Source organism: Athene cunicularia (genome assembly GCF_003259725.1).
Source record: "Athene cunicularia isolate RWA chromosome 14 unlocalized genomic scaffold, athCun1 chr14_part1, whole genome shotgun sequence".
Lineage (NCBI taxonomy): Eukaryota > Metazoa > Chordata > Aves > Strigiformes > Strigidae > Athene > Athene cunicularia.
Genome location: NW_020799118.1, coordinates 12,198,260 through 12,222,524, shown reverse-complemented (window position 1 = coordinate 12,222,524; position 24,265 = coordinate 12,198,260). Strand labels below are relative to the sequence as shown.

Genomic DNA, 24,265 nt, shown 5'->3' with positions numbered 1-24,265 from the left:
CGCCCTCCTGAAGCAGCTTCCGGTTGCGTCACGTAGGAGCTGTCTGTCATTGGTCGCCCTGGCAGAAACCCCGCCTCTCCCCCGGCGGCACCTCAGGCGCATGCGCACGCCGCGGCACTTCCGGCGGTGGCCATGGTGACGGCGGTAGCCAGGTAAGGCCCCGCGGCCTCCCCTTCCCCTCAGCTCCTTCCCGCCGGTGATCTCCCCCGGGGACGTGCCGAGGGGACTGCGGGTCCTCCGGGAGGTCGAGGTCTGGCAAATGGGGGAGAGGTTGGGTGAACGTGGCCCTGATCTGTGTGTGGGGAAACCCCGGGCTCCCCAGGACATAGTTCATCGCCGTTACAGCTGTTAAGTGTACACTTACGTATAAATCAGGGCGGGGCGAGGCATCAAGCCAACTCTCGTTTTCTCACTGTGTTTTAGGCGATTTTTGATTTAGTAAACGTCTACAAAATACTTCCTCTGGCACAGCGTTTTAATTTTCTAATCGTGCCACTTTGATTTACCTTTGTTTGTGTGCCAAACACACCAATAGGATTTTCAAGTGGGAGGGTTGGAAATGAAGTTTGTAACTGAATAAAAATGTCAGGAAGATTTATGAGAAAATTATTTCTCAAGTCCAGCCTGGTTTTGCTAGAAGCCTATTTTCCACACCTGCCCCATATCATGGGGTGAAATGGTTGTTCTGGATAAGTTACATAAATACACAAGCACGATGCTGTGGGAATGACTACTGAAAGACAACTGATGGTTTCCCTAGGCACTGCTTCAAGTAACGCTTGTGAGATGGTAGCTTGTTCAAATCACACTAGAAATAATTAAGAATACTACAGCTGATGCCCCTCAGCAAACCTCAAACATTTGTTTATTATTGCCAGCTGCTTACAATGAGACCTACCAGCTACTAGTGGGTAGTGCTTCTGTGGCACTCCAGTTGCCATAATTTCTTTTGAGAATTACAGTTAGGCTATTGTAATCCTTCTCCTGAACCTCACCTCTGTATTCTGTTTGAAATGGTTGTATTGTAGTGAGGAGCTCTGTCTAGTTCCAGTGTTCCTTCTTAGGAGCTTTACTGGTTTCTGATGACCTTAGTGTATTTTTGACATTATTTTCTGCTTATAAAGTTTGGAATAAAAGCTCATTATGTAAGCATGTAAGTGCACTGGAATTTCAGTAATTCAGTTGTTTGAATTAATGTAATCACTGTTTTTTCTCACTGGGTTTTGAATGAGTTTTTTGAAGTTTAACTTACCATTTATGGGAATCTCGTGCATCAGATAAATTGTCAGCATCCCACAGGCTTGTATTAAATCACTAATTTTACAGGGAATGCTAGATGACATTTTTTTTCTGACTCAGATGTCTGAGTTTGATTTCAGTTTCTTTCTAATGCTGTTGGGTCAGTAGAACTATTTGCTGATATAAAATTAAAGCAATACTCACTTTTCTCCCTGTCAAACATGGCTTATAAGGGATTTAGTAACTTTGGTCTGCTGGAAAGAATGCTTATTTCCCCAGTAAATACTGGGTGTTGATGCAGAGTGTGATGAGAAACTCATCTGTCTGTTCAATTGTGCTCAAAGTTCTGAAGAATCCTAAGAGAAGAAATTAAAAGTCTGTTTTCTTTTAATTAGCATGTTACCTATTTTACAGCATGCACTATAACATCAGCATACGTCCCAAAACTAATTACAGTAACAGAGAATTGCAACTGATTCACAAGTTGCCTTTTTTTTTTTCCATCTAGAGCATGGAAACAGTAGGATTGGTCTTTATGGATGCTGTGGATTCAATACTAGAAATTATTTGTTTAGTACTAGAAATAATCAGAGGGTCATCATAAATTGTGTATCATTTTGAATTCACATCTGTCTTTTCAATCTCAGCGTTAAATTGCCCCCCCCCCATTTCAAAGGTCAGGGCCCGTATTCCTGAGGTTTGTTTTTAGAGGCAGTTCTTGGCCGTGCTAGCATTGGACAGAGCGCATTTGCTTGGACTGCTGCCAGTTCCAAATTTAAGTCAGGTCTGTCCTGCTAAAAGACCAGAGGGAGACACCATCTCACAGAGTCACTGGCAAGTGAGTTCTTTTCAAAGGTAGGATATTGTGCTTTCTTCAGACTAAATGCTAATGAAGCTTAGAGCTCCTGTGTTTCTGGATGAGGGCTTCCTTAGAAAAAAAACATTTTTTTCCTTCCTTTTATCCCCCCACCTTTTAAATGACACCTTTTGATTTCTGAAAATAGCCTCCCAGTTGCTGCCATTTGTCATATAAAGGATAATGTGATTCTAGGTGGCTGAAGCTAAAGGAGAATAGGTGTTGTTTAGGGAGACTATCTTGGGTTTAGTTTCTTTTAGGACTTGATCTCATCTTTGCCTTTAGTGCACTCTTGACCTTATTAACTAATATCATTGTTCCTTCAGAAATCATTGTCCTGGATTTTACAGGATAACATCCAGATTTTGTTTTAGGGGAAAGTTTTTTTTTATAACTGGGTAGATGTAATTTATTTTATGACAAGCCTTTCGAAAAGTTTCCAGTCACCTGTATTTGCTCACATTATTGGTGTTCTTATTTCTGCTCTCTAATAACTTGCATGTTCCAATCCTGCCTTTTGGGATGAAGAACTGAGAATTACAGGACTTTATCTGAATCAATTATTAGCAGTGGCTTCTCCCCTGCCAATAACCTGGTGTCATAAACATTATCTGTTAAGAATTAATGTTGTTTTTTTTGGCATGAATACCAAATTTTTGAACAAAGGTGATTAGTGGGGTCTCAGACCTTTGAGTGAGGTTTCTGAGGATATCCAGTTCATCTCAAATTTGGTGTGAAAACCCATGTGTTCCCCACCCTCCCCCATGTTTTTAATGTGACACGGCGTTATCTGCCCTGGGATCTCTTTAGGTACTTCCAAGTGCGATCTCTCTTAAGTTGGGGTTTATGCTTTTTATCTTATTCTCCCAGCCTTTGCCTTTCAACTTCTCATTTTTGTTGACGTGAATCATGCCTTTTGTGTATCTAGGATCTATCTCATTCTCCTTCAGACTGCACCAGTTTCTTCCTCTGGCTTTTGAAGCAAATAATCCTAATACTGAACAGAACATGACTTCCCCTTCAGGTTGCAGCAGTTCTTTCATTTGGTCTTTCCACAAAATAACCCTGAAAACTGAACAGAATGTAACTGCCACCCTGTTGTGTCAGTAGCCTGGCACCAGGCTCTGTAAGATCGATGTTGTTGCATGTACTGCAGTGTGGCTCTATGGCTTGAGATGATTTCCATGTTCTCCTCTTCTACTGATATTTATTTTATCAGTCATTTTTAAGGCATGTTCAATATGACAAGCTAAAATAAGGACTCGTAGGTTTGTGATATAAGCTACTTATGAAATCAAAGAAAATCTTGTTGCTGTCAGTCTGAAGTGCAAGAGGAACTCTTGTCTTTCCAGAATGATTTGGTTCAGCTAGGTTGTCCTCCTCAAGTCTGACTGAACTGAGATTTTCTTTGTTCTGGGGCTCTTCTGAAGGGGCCATTTGAGGACCTTCCTTGGAAGAAGGTACTGCAACCGTATGCCCTGATAAAAAAGGACATACATCTCTGACCAGACAGTCCTCTCCTCCTTCATTCAGTTTTTCTCTTCCCCTCCCCATATATCAGAGGTGGTTACCTGTTGATTCAAATCCTAACCTGGAAGCTGCAAAAGTGGCTTGTTGCAACCTTAGGGCAGAGATACATGAGGCTGCCTCCCATCTCCCAGTGTGATTTAGTTAGAAAAGGTGTCAGAAGAGCCCCCTCTTCCCAGTTACCTTTTCATTTGCTTTACACATTCATCTGCATTTTAGTGAAATCAGAAGCAAAGCTGGTCAGAGCCAGATTTTTAAAATGCCTCAGCTTCAAGACAGGTTTATAAAGGAAGTGCTGCTCCACCTGTCAGCTCCCACTTTGGAATAACAAAAAGTCCTAAATGGGAGCTGAAGATTTTTGGTTCCAAAATGTCTTGTATGCCACACTGCTCAATGTCAGCATAGCACCTGTTGTCCCTGCCCACATCTCATCTTCTGAATCTCAAGAGATCTTTGAGAGTTAAAAAAAAAAAAAATAAAAAAAAAAAAAAGAAAAAAAAAAAAGGACAATATAAAGAGGGCAGCTGCTTTAAAGGACTAGCTGAACATGAACCAGTAAGGAGAACCTCCTGCTTATCCAGCCTAAGGGCCAGTGGCCTTGTGTCTAAACAGCTCTTTCCCAGGAATTATTTTAGGAATGACATACACTCTTTATGTTAAACCAACTCTATCAGGCCTCTGCTGTAAATCAGTACAAAATGTACCCTCTGTGTGCACTCAGCACAGAGAGGTGGAGGAATAAGATGCTGCTCTGAGCAGCTGGGTGCTGTGCTCACACGCCTCCTCACAATGGAGTGACTTTAATCCTCCTTTTGGGCTTCTGATTTCTGATCAGTTCTGATCACTTTGGGCATCGTCCCTGTGCCCAGGAGAGCTGTGGGCCTAGACATCCAACTGCATTAGGCACACTGAAGTACTTTGTAGATACATGAGTTAGCTCAGGAAGGGGAGGCTCCACAGTACCTTGAGAAAAGCAGCGTACTAACTTGATGACTTTATTTTTAGACCTTGTCAAGCTTATTTAGAACTAGCTCAGCTATCTTTATGTGTTATTTTGTTGTGTTCTAGCTATTCCTCCAGAAATACCTGTTTTATACAGTTCACTACTGGTTCAACAAGCTAGGCCATTCACCAACCAGTTACTTGAGGAATTCTGCCCAAGCCCCTGATAGAAATTGCAAATGCCTGACATTTTCCACATTAGCTCTGTTCCATGGCACATCATCCCTTCAGCTCCACAGAAGCTCAGACTACTTCACGACACTGAATTCTGGCTTAGCATTATTAGTTACCTCTTGTTTTCTGCTACTCATGCTGTCTTTTTGTTTGAAGTAGTCTGAGTTGTATGCCCAGACCACTCCAACATCTTCCTGGTTCAGGCCTATCTTGCAGGTCAAACTGCAAGAGTTCAAACTCTGTCTGCCCAACAGGGAACCCATTTGGTTTTGACCTTATGTGTGACCCAAAAATTGTACAGATACCACAAAGGAGTTGTAAATGTCATAAGAGCTTGGGGGTATATACAGTGGGAAAATTAATGATTTTTTTACAGCAGAAGTACCATTTAATCTTTGGCCATGTCGTAAGCTGTAACATAAACTACTCCCTTGAAGGCAATGGCTTAGCAAAGAGATTAGGGCTATGCATTGGTATCAGAATCCAATTCCAGGATGAGCTGTGTCTCACAGATTCCTTTAGCTTGGGTTTCATTAACAGGTTTAATTTAAGTATATTAGAACACAGGGTCATGCTGTTAAACTGCACAATTAACATTGGCATAAAAGTAAACAACATGAATGTAGGCTTTAGCCTACTAGATTGGACATGCTGTTCATTTAAATCAGGTAACTTGTCTCTACTTACAGGTGGTGAAAGACACTGGAGATGGAAGCACAGATTTTAGTGCATTAAGCAAATAATGTGCTCAGAGAGAAAATTTACTCTGAGCCTCCAGAAGATAGACTGGCTTTATATCCATCTGGGATAATACACAGTAACTGGTCTCTGGCATGCAGATACTGTGGTACGGGCTGTTCTACAGAAATCTAAGAGGTTTTATTACAATCAGAACACAGAGACATATCCCAGCCCTGAGAAGTTTTCACTAAAAATACACTTTGTACAAGAGAGTGAATGTAGAGAAAAATTGGGAACAGGTCTCTGAACCCAAGTTTTTTACATAACAGCTGACATCCAACACCAAGTGTCCTGCTGGGATGTTCAAATTAGTATTTAAATGTTTAAAATTGGGTACTGATTTGAACTTCTGAAAGCTTAAACGAAGGGATGAGGAAATCTGCTGAAGATAGCTCTGTATGGGATTTGGTTTACTGGTGGTCAAAGCAGGGTGAAGAAAAAGAACCTCCCTAGTTTTCAAGCCTCTGCTAATTTTCTTGATGGTGAAATGGTCTGTTTCCTTTCATCTTGTGGCTCTAGGAAGACGGTTCAGAAAGGAAAACTCATGGATCTCACAAGCACAGTCATCATCCCGCTGCTTTTTGGCAGCTTGGGGATCTTTGCCCTTTTTCGGCTACTGCAGTGGATGCGGATGCGGGCTTACCTCCAGGAAGCCGTGGTCGTGATCACGGGGGCTACCTCTGGCCTGGGAAAAGGTCGGTACCAAAAAAAGGGCACCAAAGGCAGGACAGGCAGAGGTTTGTGGGAGGGACACCTGGTGGAATAAAGCAGAAATGAGCGGGAAGTTCCTACTACTATGAATTTTGAGAGGCACAGCTTGCACAGCCATATATATCAATTACAACTGCAGACAGTGCAAATTTTGATGCAAGAAAGTCTCAAAATTTAAGGAAGATTTTAGTCATCCTGTCTAAATTGGAGCTCATCAAAGCAAGGAACAAGTTATGCTGTCCTTGTGCTGTCAGGGGTCTTCTCTAAATCCTGAAAAGGCCAGAGAGTCAAATTGTTTTTCTAAAACTTCCTAGAATTGGTGTTTTGCATTTATGTTTGTTATATTTCCAGATACCCTGCTAAATTTTCCACTCCTTCTCCCTGCCCCTTGCCCTCAAGTTAAAGTACTTTTTCTCCTGTGGTACAAATCCATCCATTCTAAATTCAAACTCTTGGCAATATTAACACCAGTGAGTATGCTTTTTTCAAATAAAATTTATTCTTTGAGTGGATATGTTCTCCAATTCTGCTTACTGTAATTGCTTTAAAAGCTTCTTGAAGAGAAGACAAGGTGCTTTCTGCTATCAAGGCCTTTCACAAAGATGAGTACATTTATAGAACAAATAAAGCTTAAATGGATGCTGTCTTTGCATGCAAGTTTGTCCTTAAGGATAGGGGTGTTCAGTAACCCAGTGACTAAAGGAGATGAAATGATCCTTTCTGCTGGGAGTGGTAAAAGAAATTGTATTTCACATCAAGAAGAGATAGAACTGGTATCGCAGGAGACACCTTCCAGCTGTGACAGGCTGGGCAGATGAAACGCTGTGGGGTGTTGGCTCTATAGAGTTCCACCACTGTACAGTGAAGTTTCCCCCCTTACTGACTCACTGCCAAGATCTTACACCATTCCCTTCACTCCCAGTTATTAATATACTAGACCACCTCTAATTACTATGTTTTCTTAAACACCCTTTGTTATGATCCACTGTCATCTCTTGCGTAGACGAGCAATTTCTCTCACTGGATCACAGAGGGGTAGGGTAGAAGAACAGGCAATTGTCTCAGCAGCTGCTAGCACTGAGAGGAGGACAATAGCATGGCATCACCTTGTCAGCCTTTTCCTGATGAAGAGGATCATCTTGATGAAACCTTTATCTCCAGAGACTTCCAAAACCTTTGGAGATGTTCACTAAAACTGAAACTCATAAGATCAGGCCCTGCTGCATTAGATGACATACACAAGGTAGCTGTAGTCCCTCTTAAGAGGGGTATGTAGTCAAAAATTAAGAGGCAGAGGTAAATTTGACCAGCTGGTAGGGGAGGATGCATGAACAGCACAATAACTGTGTAACCAGCACAGTAACTGTGGGCACATCAGCTGCCTCACCACTGTCACATCTGCCAAAGTTACAGGAAAACAATATCAATAATTCAGCCTATCACTCAGGAGTAATAAAGCCACCTTAGACCCTTGGCAGCTACAAGAAGTTTTAGCCTACCACCAGGTATGGTGTGGATATGCTGTTTGTCTCTGTCATTCAAATGTCTACTTTTCTCTCTCCCTTGGTTCCTCCAAAGAATGTGCAAAAGCCTTCCACGCAGCTGGCTCCAAGCTGGTGCTCTGTGGCAGAGACAGCGAGAAGCTCAAAGACCTGGTGCAGCAGCTTTCTACCATGACCAACCACCGAAAGAACGTAAGTGCGGGAGGAGGAGAAGCTTGTTGTCTGGTTAGGATTTCTGTTCATGTTATTACAGAAGTTATAGAATTGCTTGTGGGTTGTTCTGTTGAGCAATAGGAAAAATGCAACTCTGTGGTTAGGGATAGATATTGCTATAGGAGTACACTGAGCTGACATGTTGTATCTTGTAAAAACCCTATAAAAATAAGCCCTCTGAAGGACTCCTTGCCTTCTAATGGAACTGAAAGCATGAGAGTGCAGAGTGCCCAGACCCCTCACCCAGTCATACACTAAACCTGGAGAAGTGACTTTCCTTTACTGGCTTTTATTTTTGATGTCCAGTTCTGCTGACAGTGGCTAAGAAAGGTATTGCTGGCTTCTGTAGAAGACACATGGGTTAAGTTTTTGACTTTTTCAGATGCATTTTCTTTAATAAGACAATAGGAAACTTTAGTGCTTGAGGAGGATCTCACTTTCCACTTTCCTAGACTCTAGTATAGGAACAGGCTACAGGAGCACAACCTGCTTCTGTCACGTATTCCTGCCAAATGGAACTGCTGCACTGTAATTGCATGAGGTTTGGATGGCCGTGCTTCCAGAGCTGGGAAATCCCATCATGAGTGTGAAAATACAGTGCATTCAGCACAGCCTGAACTGGTCTTTCACTAGCTTTTGTTTATTCACAGACACACAAACCTCACACTGTGGTATTTGACCTTTCGGACACTAAAACTGTCCTAAATGCTGCTGAAGAGATCCTGAGGTACTTGGGTCACGTGGACATATTGATCAACAATGCAGGCATCAGTTTCCGAGGCACAATTGTGGACACAGGACTGGATGTGGATAAGAAAGTGATGGAAACAAATTATTTTGGTCCTATAGCCCTCACCAAAGGTACCCATGATCCAGATTACAGGGGTGTGGTGGATTTGTGTGATACCTTCTGCAGGCCAACACAACTAAGCACAGCTTAACTTCTGTTTGTAATTGTATTTGGTACAGTGTAAGAGGGGAGGAAGGGTTTGTTTTATGGTCAAGCCTAAAGGAGATGCTTGGGCATGACTCTGTGGGAAGTACCTGATGACAGATACCATCTTGTTTAAAATGCCTCCTGACTCTAGTCCAGCAGGAACTGATGAAGAGAGATATGGTTAGCCTGTCTGCACTGATAAAACACTAGAGAACACAGTAGGGGTTCTAGGTGAAACAGTAGCTTTCCTAGGAAGCCTCTTTGGTTATGCAGAAAGTCTGGCCTGAAGGGTGTCAGCTGCAGGAAATGGAAAGATGTACTAGTGGCAGAAAAGAGCGAGTCCTGCTCACCAGGTCTATGGGAGTTTCCTCACAGGTGAACATCCCAGCCAGACTGCAGCTTCAGTTAGAGGCATCCAAAACACTATCCCTTGCCCAACCCCTGCACTGAACAAGGGTCTTGTAATTCACTCAGGCATCTTTGAATGCTTTGACAGCAGTAATGGCAGGACTGTTATTCTGAATGGGTCTTTTCTGTCTTTTGCCAGCACTTCTCCCCTCCATGATCAAGAGGAGACAAGGCCACATTGTGGCCATCAGCAGCATCCAAGGCAAAATAAGCATTCCTTTCAGATCTGCATGTAAGTACCTCCACAGAAGATGGGGAAGACATATTTGGGGCACCAGACTGAATGAATACTTGGCTACCGCTTCCACATTTAGCTCTCTGTAGAGCTGGCTGCATGCAGGGAAGGCAGAGCTGTGCATCATTCTCAGTGTGGTCACAAATCACTGACAGCTGTTGAGGAAGGCACTCAACTCACAAATAAAAAAAGTCTTAGCCCTGTCCTAAAGTTGTCAAGGGATGGGAAAGGAGAATATGTTTTCAGTGTTTTGAAAACAGCTTGATATTCCTGTCTCAACATTTGAGAGTCCCTATAAATTTTCTGATTAATTCCATAATATTATTGCATTTTATCTGTGCTGTTTGCCTGGTTAATCTCCCATTAACAAAGTAAGAACTTTTTGTTTTAATAACTTATGAAGTTCCATAGTACAGCCAATGCCAAAGCGAAAGCCTAAACAGTTACCTTGATCCAGCAAACTCTTCATGATAAATCAGTTTTGACAAGAAATAATATTGGTGAGATTACTGGAAAGAGCCTTATAAAAGATGGAGGAAGTAACAGAAGAGTGTTCAGCATACAAGCATCTGTTAATCACTGAAAATAAACATAAAAATGGAAAAGTACAGTGGTGCAGGCAGACGAGTGGTGGGGCATAATGCTGAATGAAGGAGAGCCTGGAACATCAGGGACACCTGATCTTGCAGATGATGTGGGTACGACTGCACGAAGCAGCACGTTCTGAAGAGCTTCATAACAGCAACCAAAGCTGCATGGGCCTGGCAGCATGGAGCTCGGCTCTTGCCTCGCTCCTCAGGCAGGGACACAGCCTGTGCTGAGCACCGTGTGCCAGGGTCCCCCCTGCAGCCATGCTGAGGTCACAGCAGTCACGGTCACAGTGACCAAGTATCCCTGGAAAGGGAGTGAGCAGGAGAACTCACTCAGCCATTTAACTGGGGGAAATCCTGCCCTAGGCCACACTTCGCCATGCATCTGCTTTTGTGAGCAGGTTTTGAGTTGTGTGCAGCCATGCTCTGAAGCTGCCCTGCACGTCCGTGCCGCTCAGCACACACAGGGCAGCAGGGTGCTTGGCAGGGCTGTCAGCTCTGCCCTCCTGTGCTGGCATCGTGCTGCCCCAGCCCCTCGCGGCAAATGCTTCCTGAGCCAGGCTGCACAGCTCCTTTCTCGTGAGTGGGAGGCAGCTTGGGTTCATCCATAGTGCTTTGGCATGGCTGTGATATTAAGCTCAGGATCCTAGCCAGCTTCCAACTTGAGTATTTACATTTTGCCTTCCTAAATTGCCTCTTACTCCCACTACCTGTTGCTGCCATTCACTAAAATAAAAACCAAAGCCAACCTAGAAGTTGGAGAACAGCTGCTGGGTTCTTCCAGAGAAGCAGCTTCATTGCAGTGAAAAACCCATACAGAGGAGTGAATCTTCAGCCCTGTTCCTTTTCCTTAGTGCATAGTCCTTTTCCTGTTTTCCAGATGCTGCCTCTAAGCATGCTACCCAGGCCTTCTTTGATTGTCTACGAGCAGAGGTCGAGCAGTACAACATCGATGTGACAGTTATAAGCCCCGGGTACATTCAGACAAACCTCTCTCTCAATGCTATAACAGCAGATGGATCTCGCTATGGAGGTGAGATTTGATTTTGTGCCCTGTATCTAAAGCATTTCCACCTCATAAAATACTCCAGAGTGTGCTTTGCAAGATGTGGCCTTGGATGGGGTCACAGATTAGCTCTCAAGTATCAAAAGACAATTTTGGATGCAGGGTAGAAACAGCAACCCCCAAAATTAAGCCTTTCTAGACACCCAACTACTGATGTCTAGCCTAACCATGTGCTCCCACAGTGTAAAAACCAAACCCATACCATCAGCCATGTACAGTTAGAATAGAGCATTCCTAGGAAAGGTGCTGAAGTGTGGGCTTACCTGCTGGCATTCGTGCTGACTCAGCTTTCCTTTGGCAGTGATGGACAAGAACACCGCTGAAGGACAGACAGCTGCAGAGGTTGCTCAGGTGGTTCTCAGTGCTGTGGGACAGAAGAAGAAGGAAGTGCTTGTAGCTGGCCTGACACCCTCCCTGGCTGTCTACCTGCGAAACCTCTTCCCTAGGCTCTTCTTCACCTTAATGGCCACTAGAGCAAAAAAGGAGAGAAAAGCAAAGGACTCGTAGAGCTCAGGTCCTTTGAGCAGTAACTGTAGGTGGAGGCTAACCCCCTGCAGTTTGTTCTGGGACACGAGTGGAGGTGCTCCTGCAGGAAAAACCTTTCTCAAAATACTGCCATTTACTGTTGCGTGGAGACGGCTTCCCCCACATGAGGGCAGGCCCACTCACTGGCAAACAGCACCTAAACCTCGCCTGAAGAAGGGTGCTTGGAGAAAGGGGGGGAGCTCAAGGGAACACGCTTTGAGGCAGGGGAGGCCCATGTGCTGGAAGACAGCACCTTACCTCACCTCACTCCAGGCATGCTCAGCTCTGCTACAAATAAAACTCACCTGTTTTTCCCACACGTAAAGCAGATTTCATTTTCCCCACCCCGCGGCCCCTGTGAAATACAGTCCTTGGCTGGGAGCTGTTGTGATCAGCATCTCCTTCCCACTCCTTCCAATCTGATTTAGATCATGTTGCTTGAAGTGGGAAACTTCACAGAGCCTCTGTTTGTCAACATGCCAAATGATTTGGTATGTTAAGCTAAAGTCAAGTCCAGTGCCACTTTTACAGTAACAGATGTAAAATTTAAGTTTTATTTGGCAGTTTGTCTGTCTGAATCATGCTTTACGGATGTACAGGGACATTTAACTCTTGTGCTACCTGACACTACAGCATTAACCCCAGCATAAGTTAATGAGGGGAAGCACCGAACAGATAAAAAAACCCCACAAAATCACATATAGATATCCAAATATTAAAAAAAAAAAAAAAGCACAGCAAGGTACGCTGCTCGTGTGAATACTGTGTGGCTGGTAGCAGCACATTGGGTCCCAGGGCACAGAGTAGGTGTGATTCTGTAGATTGCAGCCATACCATTGCCTGGCAAATAGAGGAGTATCTGTGCATGTAGGGTGGACAGTATAGGAGACAAGACCCTCAGTTCCCATCTGTTTTAAAGCAATCGCAGATGCTCATTAGGATCACATCCAGCAGGGGAACGATCACGCCTGCTCATGTATCGCAGGAGCACCATGGTGCATTCTTCACCACTTCTCCTCATGGGAGGGATACCAGCACCACCAGGAAAAAAGGAGTGGCTGCACAGAGATAGTTCAGCAAGGACAGAAATAATCTCTTTTAACTTATAATTTAAATAAAGCCGCCTAGCAGGAACCAAGGTCCAGACCCCTGCCTGCCGTCTCCATGCACTTACCAGCATTTTCCACTGCCTTGTATGTCCTGCCTGTGAGTGCACATCTGATGACAAATAAATTACATTGCTATGAAATCAATCCTTTTGTTCTACTTCAGCTCCTCACAGCAGGTAACATCAGAGGAAGGGAAAGCAGGATGCGTTTGTTTTTCTTTTCTTTTGTACCAGTAGTAGCTGCAGGACAACATAATTCATCCTAGCCCTCTTCACATCACCTGCTTACAGTAGACATAGTGTGAATCTACACAGAGAATTAGTCACACTAAAACTGATACAGGTGTGCAGGCTCAGCAGGACTTTCTCCTTCAAAAAGCCTTTTCTTGACCACTACAGATTTGTAAGTGATCTCTTAAGAATCCACCCCAGCTGATGACCAGGACACGTTTAACGATCACAGCACTGCAGCTCCGTCAGGACACCTTCTACCACATTCACTGTGGCTGAGGTTGAAGATTCATTCCATAAAGGCCTGGGGTTGAAATTACAACTTGAAGCTTTCAGGTGTATGTATCTTTTTTCCCTGTTAAGATATGAAACCAAGGCATTACCTTCTCTCCCTCTCCACAAGAGGAGTTTAAGCATTAGCTGTGCTTTGCGTTTTGCAGGTTCATGTCCTCCATTTCTTGGCAAAATACGGTGCTCCTGCCAGTCTTGCCCAGCTGCTCTGTGTTTCAGGTCATGGCTACCCAGAAAGGACCAGGGGGCCACTTTGCTTTTCTGTGTTCCCATCCAGGGTGCTGAGGGGTGTAACATCAAAAAAAAAAAAAAAAAAAAAATTATGTGTAGGGAGTTACTGTAGTGACTGAACTACAGCTCCAAGTCAGGGGCTAGCAAGAGTGTACATGCTCCCCTCTGAAATTCTCTCCCTGCAAGGAGAGGAACGCAGCACACTCCATTCTGGAGCACATCCATACCAGTCAGGATGGGCAGCAAAGGGAGGCTCATCCCCAGCCCCTGTAACCCTGTAACAGCTGCCAGCACTGGGACACGGCAGTTTCAGCCACCATCTCTTGCAGTGCCCTGAACCCTTCAGACCCCTCATTCTCTCAGGTCACCTTACACAGTTCCAGCACTGATTTAGTAACAGCCAGAATATCACCAAGCATTTTAGCTAGATTATTACTAATATATCTTGGAAAACAGGCCCCCCTGCCCCCCATCTATGTCCTCTCCACCTCAGAATGAAGGCTGTGTTTTTAACAGACCCACCTGTTGTGACAGCTAAGCTGACTTTTCACCTTTCCTCCCGCAGTAAGAGGCCACAGGAAATGCACTCATTTTTAAATCAAGTCTTTGATGCCAGCCGTGTGTTTAAACCCAGGGCTAGTTGTTCTGCCGTAGCGATCACTCAGGCAAGGGAAAGCTTAACACAAAAAGCACCAGGACCACACAAGTTTGGTCAAGAAAAGGAACTAACAAACAGCCCTGACAGTTATTCTGCCATGATTAAAAAAAAAGTAGGAATGTATTGTGTGGCTAGCACAAGGGTATCTCAGGGCCTTCTGCAGCAATGAAGTATGTCTTAGCTTTGGCAGATCTGCCCCTAGTTTAAATTCATCCAGTAGACGGGACTTTAGAAACAGTGTCAGGACTGGAGAGGCATCCTGGCCAGCAGTCCTGGCCTAACCACAGGAAGATGAAGTAGTTTCATTTCTTCCCCTCATCTCTGCCAAGGCAACTGTACATTGTTGCTATAAATAGAGACATTGGAGCTTCTTTTAACCTTGGAGGGAGAGAACTCGGCCACTGTACCAGCAAAAGAGGCAAAGGGCTGTTGTCACCTAGAAATGTCTCGATGCCACTGGAGTTCCCCTCCAGCCCACGGGCCCACTCAGGTGGTAAGAAATCCTTGCTCAGAGCTCCCAGTAAACCCCATCTGCCCAACACACGCAGCACTGGGATGCATGCCCTGCTAACCCAAAAGCTGCATCAGCAGAAAAGCACAAGTTGGAACCATCGCCAGAAAAAAAGCCTGCTGCAGTCTGGAGGTGAGGAGGAGTTCTTGGTGCCTGCTGTTGCAATTTGGAAAGATAAAGATAGAACTACTGAATTTGGTTTCTGACTTCATGAGACTCCCTTCCAAGGTCAGTGCTTCAGCTGTGGAGGTCAGGCTGCAGCTACCACAGAAGCAAGCAGTACACCTGTGTGCAGGCAGGTTTTATTACAGGGCTTTGCTCTTGTGTTCAGATCGTAAAGCTTGAAGCTGTGCCAAGCTGGCCTTGTAAATGCAAACCACACCTATTTTCCATCTGGTAGGAGATTATGGAAAGCAAGCCCTCATCTTTTAAAAGTAACTGGCAGATCTTGCAAAACAGTAAATACTTCCCATTCTATGAACAAGATTTTGACAGTTCTGAGCTAAAAGATGAATTAATGCACAAGACCAAATTCTAGAATTTCGGATAACTCAGTTACAAGACACAATCATGCGGACGCCTCACAGCAGTAGCCAGCAGCTCCTGACATGCGTGTTCTGAGCAAGAGCAGTGGAATTACGCCATCAGGGAACAGCCGTTGAGCAGCAGCAACAAAACACAAAGGTAAGAAAGACAGCAGGATTCCCATCTCAGCAGCACTTGGCTGCTCATGGCACAGCCTTCGGTGGAGGGGCATCCACATCAGAAAACTCGTATGGGAACTGAGCAGAATGTGTTTGTAGCTGGAAATTTAAAGAGTGTTCTCTCCATCATGCAGAGAGGTAATGGCTGGAGGTGGCAGGGCAGTGGAGGATTCACACAGCTTTAGCCCCAACCATCAATGTTGAATTACCAAAAATATATAAACAGTGAGGTAACAAGTAAGCCTCTTCCAAGAAACACAACTAGTCAAGGAAGAGGGAAAGCAACACTCTACAGCTACTCCTTCAACAGATGGCTGCTGTGAAGTAACATGGGTGCTGTGCAATGGACAAGAGGAATACAAGGGCTACGTGTGAGCCTGCATAAAGAGTTATCACACTGCTGAAGTTCTTATTGCAAAGCCTCCATCCCCTGGAAGCACACTACAAAAGAGACTATGATAACAGTAACAAGAGAGCAAAAGCATTTGAAATTCTCATCCTTTAATGGTCAATGATAACTTCTGGCTGGTTCTGTGTAATACAATTAAACATACTTAAATGTTTCAAAAAAAAAAAAAAAAAAAAAAAAAAGCTCTCACACCCCCTTTCTATATCTTTCTTTCATTGACATTCCGCTGCTGGATTGGACTCCCATGGCCTAACATACACCTCTCAAGTCACCACACATCCACATCTTAAGTGTAACAAAGAACTGAAAAACCTTGGTGCACCAGTGATGTGTTATTTTAAAAATAACAGCTCTATTAAACCAACTCCTTCCCAGTCTCCACTGCTTCTCAAAGAGGAAAAACAAAATGTTACTGTGGGAGTCTTAATACACTTGTCTTTGTGGGTTTCTCTCTTCCCTGCTGAAGTCATACAGCATAGAGTTCATAGATCTTCTTTACACAGTACACCAGGGCCGCGAGTGCTATCGTGTTGTGCAGTCTCTTTCTGTGCAGGTCGTCCTTCCTCACCAGCACCACCGGAGTGGAGGAGGTGAGCGTATGCAGGGGCAGGCGGGAAAGTTTATAGGCATCGTACTCTACTTGGTACTTGCAACAGGGATCAAATTGCCAAGAGATACCATAGAGGGTGCAGCAAGCCACACTCAGCACACCAGCAGGCAGGGAGATGTAGTGAGAATAATCTACTGGAAGTGCCAGAGGGGTGAAGAGACAGGTGGTGCCCGCTAGCACAGCCGTTTTGTGCAGGCAGTTCCCAACAGTGATCCAGCGGGCCGTCTCATCCCCAATGCGAGTGGGTTCTATCACTATGTATTTGTACTGTGCTTCTAGGGCCTGCTCCAGCTCGTACTCAAACTGGTCCTGAGCATTCTCTCCATTGTAGATCTCATGCACGATGTAACAGTCCGTGGAGGACAAGGTGACCCTGTTAAGAGGAAACACAGAATTAAAACTACAGAGCTTAAAGACAGACTTTTCACCCACCCAAGCTGTGAGAACAGGAGAGAAAAGTGCCTGAAGTGAGGGCAACCTCTCAAGGTCAGTCACTGCTTCTGTTCAACAACAAGCAGCTTTTTGAACTCAAGATTCATTTCAGATCAGCTAATTATACCTGCCATACATGAAATCATCCCAAAATAAGGCGATGTCTTTTTCCTTGCCTTCTCCTAACTTGGAGGAGCTAGAACATTTTGAGAAAACAAAACGGGATCTTGTTAACAATCCCAAACTGATTCCTCACCCTGGTACTCAAGCAGTTTCTCTAGGGACACTGGAGGTGTCACACCTGTATGGCCACACCACATCAGGGAACAAACCACCCAGGCTTCAGGAGCTTGCAGAGTAAAGAAAACTGGCAGCTCATCCATCAAGAGGGCAAGCTGCACTGGAAGGTTTTAAGAGACGAAGCATCTTCAGATGAATGTTTGCTTTCTCCCCAAAATAACTACCTCCTCACCACTGATGCAGCTCGCTGTTTAGTCCTCCCATAGTAAACCCAACCTAGTAAATCCACAGTAAATCCAACAAGGATGGCCAAGAAACACTACTGGAAACAAAGATGAAAAAGGTGGCAGAGCACTCTGCAGGCTTTAACAGTGAGGAAAGAGCTGCTGGCTTTACCTTGGAGCATGCTCCCTACTGACAGGGGGTTCACAAGACATTTACATCCCGCATTTGAGGAGCAGCTTTTAGCTACCTGAAGTCACATCAGTTTCCACCTCTTCCCCACCCTCTTCACACACATCACCTTCGCTGCAGCTCCATTAATGTAAGACTGCCAAAAAATAGGATTATGACCATTTACCTGCGCTAAGAAAGGATAAAAAACCCTATCCACTAGAACAAGGCAAAATCCTCCCTTCTAAGGGGAAAAAATAACTGTTTCTGACATACTTGTGCTTAACCAGAGCAAAACTGAGCATGTGGCCTCTCAAGGATAAAAATATCTAGCTGATTCCTTTAGCAGAAAGGGAACAAATTGCACACATATTTGACCTAATCACAGCAGACAAAACCACCTCATCCCAACAGCATTTAGACCCTTCCATCGTTGGGAGGCAAGACACTGCTGAGATGGAGAATGAAACTAGCACTTTTTGCTTCATGAGTACAATGGTACTTATATGCATGCACTGGAAAATAAGGGAGAAAAATACACATTCGCAAGCTGCTGTGTTACCAGACATTACCCTTAATGTGCAGCTCCATTCATGCTGCAAAGGGTATGGTGCAGTGGCCATCTGTAATCAAGAATATTGTTAAATTACAAGCTGTTGCCAGAAGTAGCTGGTTTTGTGAACAGCAGCAAACGTATCAAACAGCAGGACCCGAGATGCACCAGCCTCTCCCACAGCAGAATAATAGTTTCATTAGAAGTCTGGCCAGAATTTATATAAATTACAAGGAAAACTCAACTTACAAGCTAGTTACTGAGTTCTCAGCAGTTCATTTGCCCCTTGGCCTGTTCATGGGTAGAAAGAAAAATTAAAATCCACCTGAACGCTGTGTAGGCCAGGGGCATCTTTAAGGCTACCTTCTTGTCAGACATTGTTTGGAAAATTACAATAACCTCTTTCAGCACAGTTGTGGTGGGCTCTGACACTGTAGTGAATTGGCAAATATCTAAAGAAAAATTTTGAAGGACAGTTCCTATATAAAAATGTTACAGAGCACTACATCTGTAATATAACTAAGTATCAGCTAACATTAAGAGGTTTCTAACAGAGGCAGTCAACCAGGTGTTACACTGATACATTAAAGACACAGCTGGTAACAAGTGTAGCTTCTTCCAAATAAAACATTCCAATTTCATGACAGAAGACATGCGAGACTTAACTGTTAAAACACCACCAATGACTATGTGAAACCACTTGCTAAGGCATAGTGACTTCAGGCATAAGCTATTGCTGAAAGGCATTTCCAAGCTGGAAGCTGACCCAATGCTAACACAACCCTCCAGATAAAATTAGTATTTCCTACCAAGGAGCATTTTCAGTGTTCTGAAACACCTAGGAACATGCAGCATCAGTCTGCAGATCAGAGAAGATGATTCAACTAAGAACTCCGCAGAGGCTCAGGAACAGCACAATAGCCCAGTCACCCTAGGACCTCCCTGCCAATGCCGGGAAAACAAGGGTGAAGCAAGCCCATTTCTTCTCCACCTGTACCAGAGCCATGGGGAACTGGGCTTCTCACTCTAGAAATTAAGCCAAGTAACTCCATTACCAGGGATTTCTCCAGGCTCAGCATCAGGATGGGTGGCACTAACCTATCAGACACCTTTCTCCTTGCTCCGATCCTGCCTGTTCTTAACTCTGGATATCCTGTTTTTCCTTTCACCGTAACTTACACACACAGAGCTGTACCACAGGCAACAGCTGCCTGTCAGAGAGCAGGAATCCAGCAGACTCTGGCCAGAGGCAGTACTGTCCATCTCTTCTGGAATCTCTTGGCTTGCCAGGCTCTGGGGCTTTATAACAATGAAGTCAAGAAAAGCACAATCCTCCTAAGCCAAAACAAGCAGATCTTAAAATACGTCCTGTTGAAAAACCTTACTGGGAAATAAACTGCACAAAGGCTTAATTCCTGATAGAGTCTGGCCCCTTAACTATGCCGTTTCTCCCAATTAGTCCTCTAATATGGGAATAAATCTCTAACACAGTGCTGAAGCTGCAAATGGCAAAATGGGCAATCCAAAAACAAAAGACAAAGAATAAAAAATTAGCTGCTCAAACAATAGGACACATGAAGAGTCAGCAACGCAAGCAGAAAGCCTCCGGTTCTCATACAGAGGAAGTGGGGTTTATCACGTATTATTTTCACACAAGAACTGGCTGCCTCTGGAGGATGGAAAGTTGAAAACTTGTTTGTTTTAAGATGATATAGAAAGAGACAGAGATGAGATACGTGGGCTTGAGAATGTTTTAGATCTTGTTGGCATGCAGAGTAGGCCCGAGGACCTCAATCCACAGAGGCAATCTCTCCTGACACAGCCTTTCAATTGAACACAGCAGCTGCACATGAACAAACCCCGTCAAAGCAACTGGATTTGCTCAAACACTGGAGGCTATAGAGTTTGCCTTTTGGAGCTCATCCCCCACACCCCAGCAATGACAAACAAAACTGCAGAGCTATGCAATCAACTCCCAAGCTGGCATCCACTGGGTATCAAGTGTGATGATTTTATATAAATTCCATTTTACTTAAAAGAATAGTAAATAACCGTGTTAGAGAGGATCCAGTTCCTAAAGCCATAAACCGCTGCCACATGTTCAGAAGCCCAGCATGTTATTTGCTAGACAGACCAGAACCTAAAAGCAGTTGTAAATATTATTCAGTCAAATGATTTTCCAGGACCTGTCTCCCCAACCCCCAAAAAAGGACTCAGTTAAAAAGTTGTACAGCTTTTCTGTAGGAATAGTTCTGAGCCTTATAGCCAAATAGTTTATTCTATTGAAGCTTCATGTATTCTATACCTGAGAATATTTACATGTCCCATTCCTGGTGCCAACTGCATGCACAGATGGGGGAATGTGACAGTACTCTCAACTATTTGACATAGCAAGAGGGAAATAATGTGAAATCACTGGTGTAAAATTTAGGTATTGCTGAAGTTATAAATAAGGAATCAGTTGTTAACAGAGCTACCACCAGCAGGAGGGGCAGAAGTGACTGTCTTAGCTACAGGGCAAGCTTCAAATTACATTTGAATTATCTTCCTAACATGGGAATATCAGAGAGCACCAGGAGAGGGGTGCTGCAGGGCTGAACAATAGCAACTCCAGAAGTCTCCCAGTTACAGCCCTCAAAGCCACTCCATTTCTCTGTCTCCAGCTTGGAAGCAGTCTCTGAGTGGCCTCCTGAAAACAGCAGCCTATCTGTTAAATCTAAGTTTCAACTAGGTAGTCTGCATGGATGAACAAATAAATACCCTTCTAAGGAAGGAGGACAATGCCACTCAGCATGAAAAGACCTTAAGTTTTGTCAGGTGCCAACTGGTAGAGAGAGAAACAAATGAACAGAGTCCTGAAAAAAGGGCAGATGACAACATCCTGGAGGAGACCCCAGCATCCTTCCACCAATGTCCACTTGCAGGGGAGAACACCTGAGCCTCACAAGCATGCTGCCCTCAGCCTAAAGGTGTTCCTCGATCTGCCAGACAGACTTTTGGTGAGGATTTCAAGTCATCCAGCCATCTTAGTTCTGCAAAACGTTCAGAATCATAATTAGAAACAATCTTAAGCTGCACAAAGTACAAGTACAGTTCTGTGCAAAAAAAATCTTTCAAAACCCCTCCCATAACATGTAGGTCAAGTTTGGTTTTGTTTTTTTGTTTGTTTTTTCAAAGAAGAACGTTCCTGGACAACAGTATTGCTTGGAGCACCAAACGTACATTCAGATGAACTGTAAATGAAGACCTGCCTGATTAAAAAAAAAAAAAAAAAAAAAAAAAAAAAGAGAGGCTTGCAGCAGTGTGGTAACACCTGTCACAAGCAGCACACACACATAAAATCTAGTTTAGCAGTGCAGAGGGACTTCATGCTGGCTGCACAAGTGAACTTCAGGAAAAGGACATTACAGATGGCCAAAGCAGAGTGTCTGGGGTCATTATGAGCATCTAACCAAGCTTGAGCAAGTCAGTAAAGCCAAGGCATAACAAATTAAACAACTAAACTTCCCTCCCCCGACATAAATCCTCCTTGAAATTTAATTTAATTTCAAGATTAAGGCATGATTAGCTGTGGCCTGGCTTTCATTCTCAGTGGAAATACTCCACCTCAGTCATATTCAACAGTGTCTTTTCCTACTCAGGAAAGCACCAGGATACCATGTACAGAAAGTACTAACAGATCTGAGCTTAAGCACCCAACGATTTGATTCTCTGCTGAACATCCACATGATCTACCAGTCTCAGCCCATCAGCCACAGCTGCCAGGCCTATGGCTTCTTAAAGGCTGTTCTTAACAGGTTGTGAGGGGATGCATTAAATCAGAGGAAGAACGGGAAAGTTGCAGCAATAAAGCAAGTCTTCCATTCAAAAGATACCTTAAATGCAAATAGGAAAGAGAACACAAGAACACAGGTAAAAAGGTTCAAGCAGCCTTGACAAGGGAAGACAACACAAAGAAAAATATCACCCGACTATTACAAAAAACTCCATCCACCAGAACAAAAAGAGGTGTCAATTTTAAGTCAACTAATGATTAGCCAGACTAATGGAAACAGGTCAATCATTGCTGTAAGCAAACAGAGTACCAGAAATCTGAGCAGTGCAGGTAGGGAAAGGATAGACCTCTTTAAGGGCGCAGAAAAAACAGCACAAGCAGTGGTTATGACATTAAAGCTGTTCTTTCTAGAGTTTGTTAGAACATCTCCCAGGGGAACAAATGGCATTCTGTCTTGTGTTCTGGCGGTCATCATGCTGAATTTTATACAAAAACACCAAGTACAATTCACTGTCTGTTCTGTATAAAAAAGTTGTTTTGGTCTACAGATTAACAATTCTCTTGAGACAGTCTCCATTAAAGAGTCTATCCATAATGAAGAAAAACAAATATTTAGTTGGTTCTCCTCAATGGTTTGGGTTATTTTTTTTTTTAACCTTATTATTTCACCACCAGAGTGCCAGCTGGAATTCACAGCCAACATCCTTTGAAATTCATTTCCTTACATTTAGTCCTATCGAGGAAACCACTTTTTGACCAATTACAGACTTCTCTGTATCTACAAAGTCATTTATGAAGGGATACAGTCTCCACGTAAGAGTTGCTGGACTTTTTTTTTTTTTTTTTTTTTTTAAATGAAAGCTGGTCTAGTCTATTAGCAAACAGTATTTTATTCAATACTGAGTCTCCTCACACCACCTCCCAACACACAGATGCCTTTTAGACTAGCTGGCTGACAACTATAAAAACTCCTTCAAGCAGCTCATTTATGAGGAAAACTGGATTAGCAAATTCAGTTCAAAGGAATGTGTCTTTGGACAAGAATCCTGCCTAGTGTAAGAAAACTGTACTCACTGTATAAAAAGCATATATGTCATCATTTGATGACATCAGGTCTGCCAGCACTGCCTTTTACACAACTTGCATTGCCGGCAGCCAAACAAGATCAGTAGGTGTGATTTAGAATTACCCACTGATGTGAAGGCTGAGGTCCAGTCATGTGGATCTCCAGCTCTGGAATTGCAAGGAAGAAGCTGAACCTAGCTGACATCACCCAACACCTATCAGAAGTATGATATTTTGTCACGTTCATATGGGATGACACCTGGGAGATCCACCATCTTTCAATAGGGATTGTGAAATGCTGGTCAGTGGTGTATCTGTTCTGTTCTGCCACTTCTGTGCTTTCTCATACTTAGTTATATACTTCTCATTGGCAAAGGAAAAATCATACACGCAGAAGGTTTGTGAAGTAACTCGTGTTTATGAATAAGTATTTTTGATCGTTAGATTAATCATAGTTTAAAAAAAATCACCACATACTACGATTATTGTATAGTTCACAGATTACATTACAAGGTAAAAACTCACTTTTAAGTCTGCATCAGCTTCCACCCTGGCAGAATAATTTTCATTGAAAATTAAGTGCTCTTTCACGTTTTTTTTTTCCTTCACTTCTGGGAGGACAGGTTTACTGCATGAGAACTCCACACCTCATGTGCTCAGCACTGGGGCAGATGCCAGCACTGGGGGCAGACAGCTTTACCACTATGCCACTGAGCTCTGTGGTATTCTTAGTTGTTTATATAAACTGCACTGATGCAGTAATTCCATCGGCTCTTCCAGTTCAATTACTTTTAAATTCCCTGAAGAGAGACAGCATTCCTGCAACTCACATTAGCACCAGGGCTACTTGTGGCTGTTTCTCCTTGGCTATGTAGATTCAACACCATCAAAAATAATATTGTTGAACTGCATCAAGGGAACAAAATGAAGCAAAAGGCACAGAAAAAACTAAGAGAGATATAAAGAGTCTTGAAGTATGGCAGCAGGACAAAAGAAAACTCCTCACAATAAAAATGGAGCCACTTTCAGCAGCTGCTGGTTACATCAGTCAGCCCCGGGGCAAAACAGGGAAAATGCCAACGTAAGTAAATACAGGATTCAACTAGACATTTGAAGTAGGTAAAGAACTGTGCATACAGATTTTGAAGTCGCTCAACAAGATTTTCCTCTGTCTCTTTTTCCTGTTTTAAAGTTACGATTCCCAAACTTCTACAGCTACTCTGTGGATACCTCCAGCACGTCCTAGCTGCTCCTCCATCCTAACAGAGGCAAAGAGAGCGCGTTACAGAGCTCTCTGCGAGCACCGAGACGGCAACCCCCGCCCGCCC

General features: G+C 43.7%; 2 protein-coding genes across 2 annotated transcripts in view; one reads left to right on the top strand and one right to left on the bottom strand.

Annotated features, from left to right (window-relative positions):
• Positions 1-51: 51 nt before the first annotated feature.
• Positions 52-16,025, top strand: DHRS7B (dehydrogenase/reductase 7B). Its single transcript, XM_026858653.1, has 7 exons — positions 52-152; positions 6,059-6,234; positions 7,829-7,944; positions 8,616-8,826; positions 9,450-9,542; positions 11,016-11,168; positions 11,503-16,025. The coding sequence occupies exons 1-7, from the start codon at positions 133-135 to the stop codon at positions 11,706-11,708; spliced, it is 975 nt and encodes a 324-aa protein (XP_026714454.1). The 5' UTR covers positions 52-132; the 3' UTR covers positions 11,709-16,025.
• TMEM11 (transmembrane protein 11) overlaps positions 15,948-24,265 on the bottom strand; it is a 9,320-nt gene continuing 1,002 nt past the window's right edge. The window contains exons 2-3 of the mRNA XM_026859172.1: positions 24,075-24,196; positions 15,948-16,852 (exon numbers count right to left, since the gene is read on the bottom strand). Coding sequence (XP_026714973.1) covers positions 16,336-16,852; positions 24,075-24,196 — 639 coding nt within the window. The 3' untranslated portion in view covers positions 15,948-16,335. The remainder of the gene's footprint in view (positions 16,853-24,074; positions 24,197-24,265) is intronic.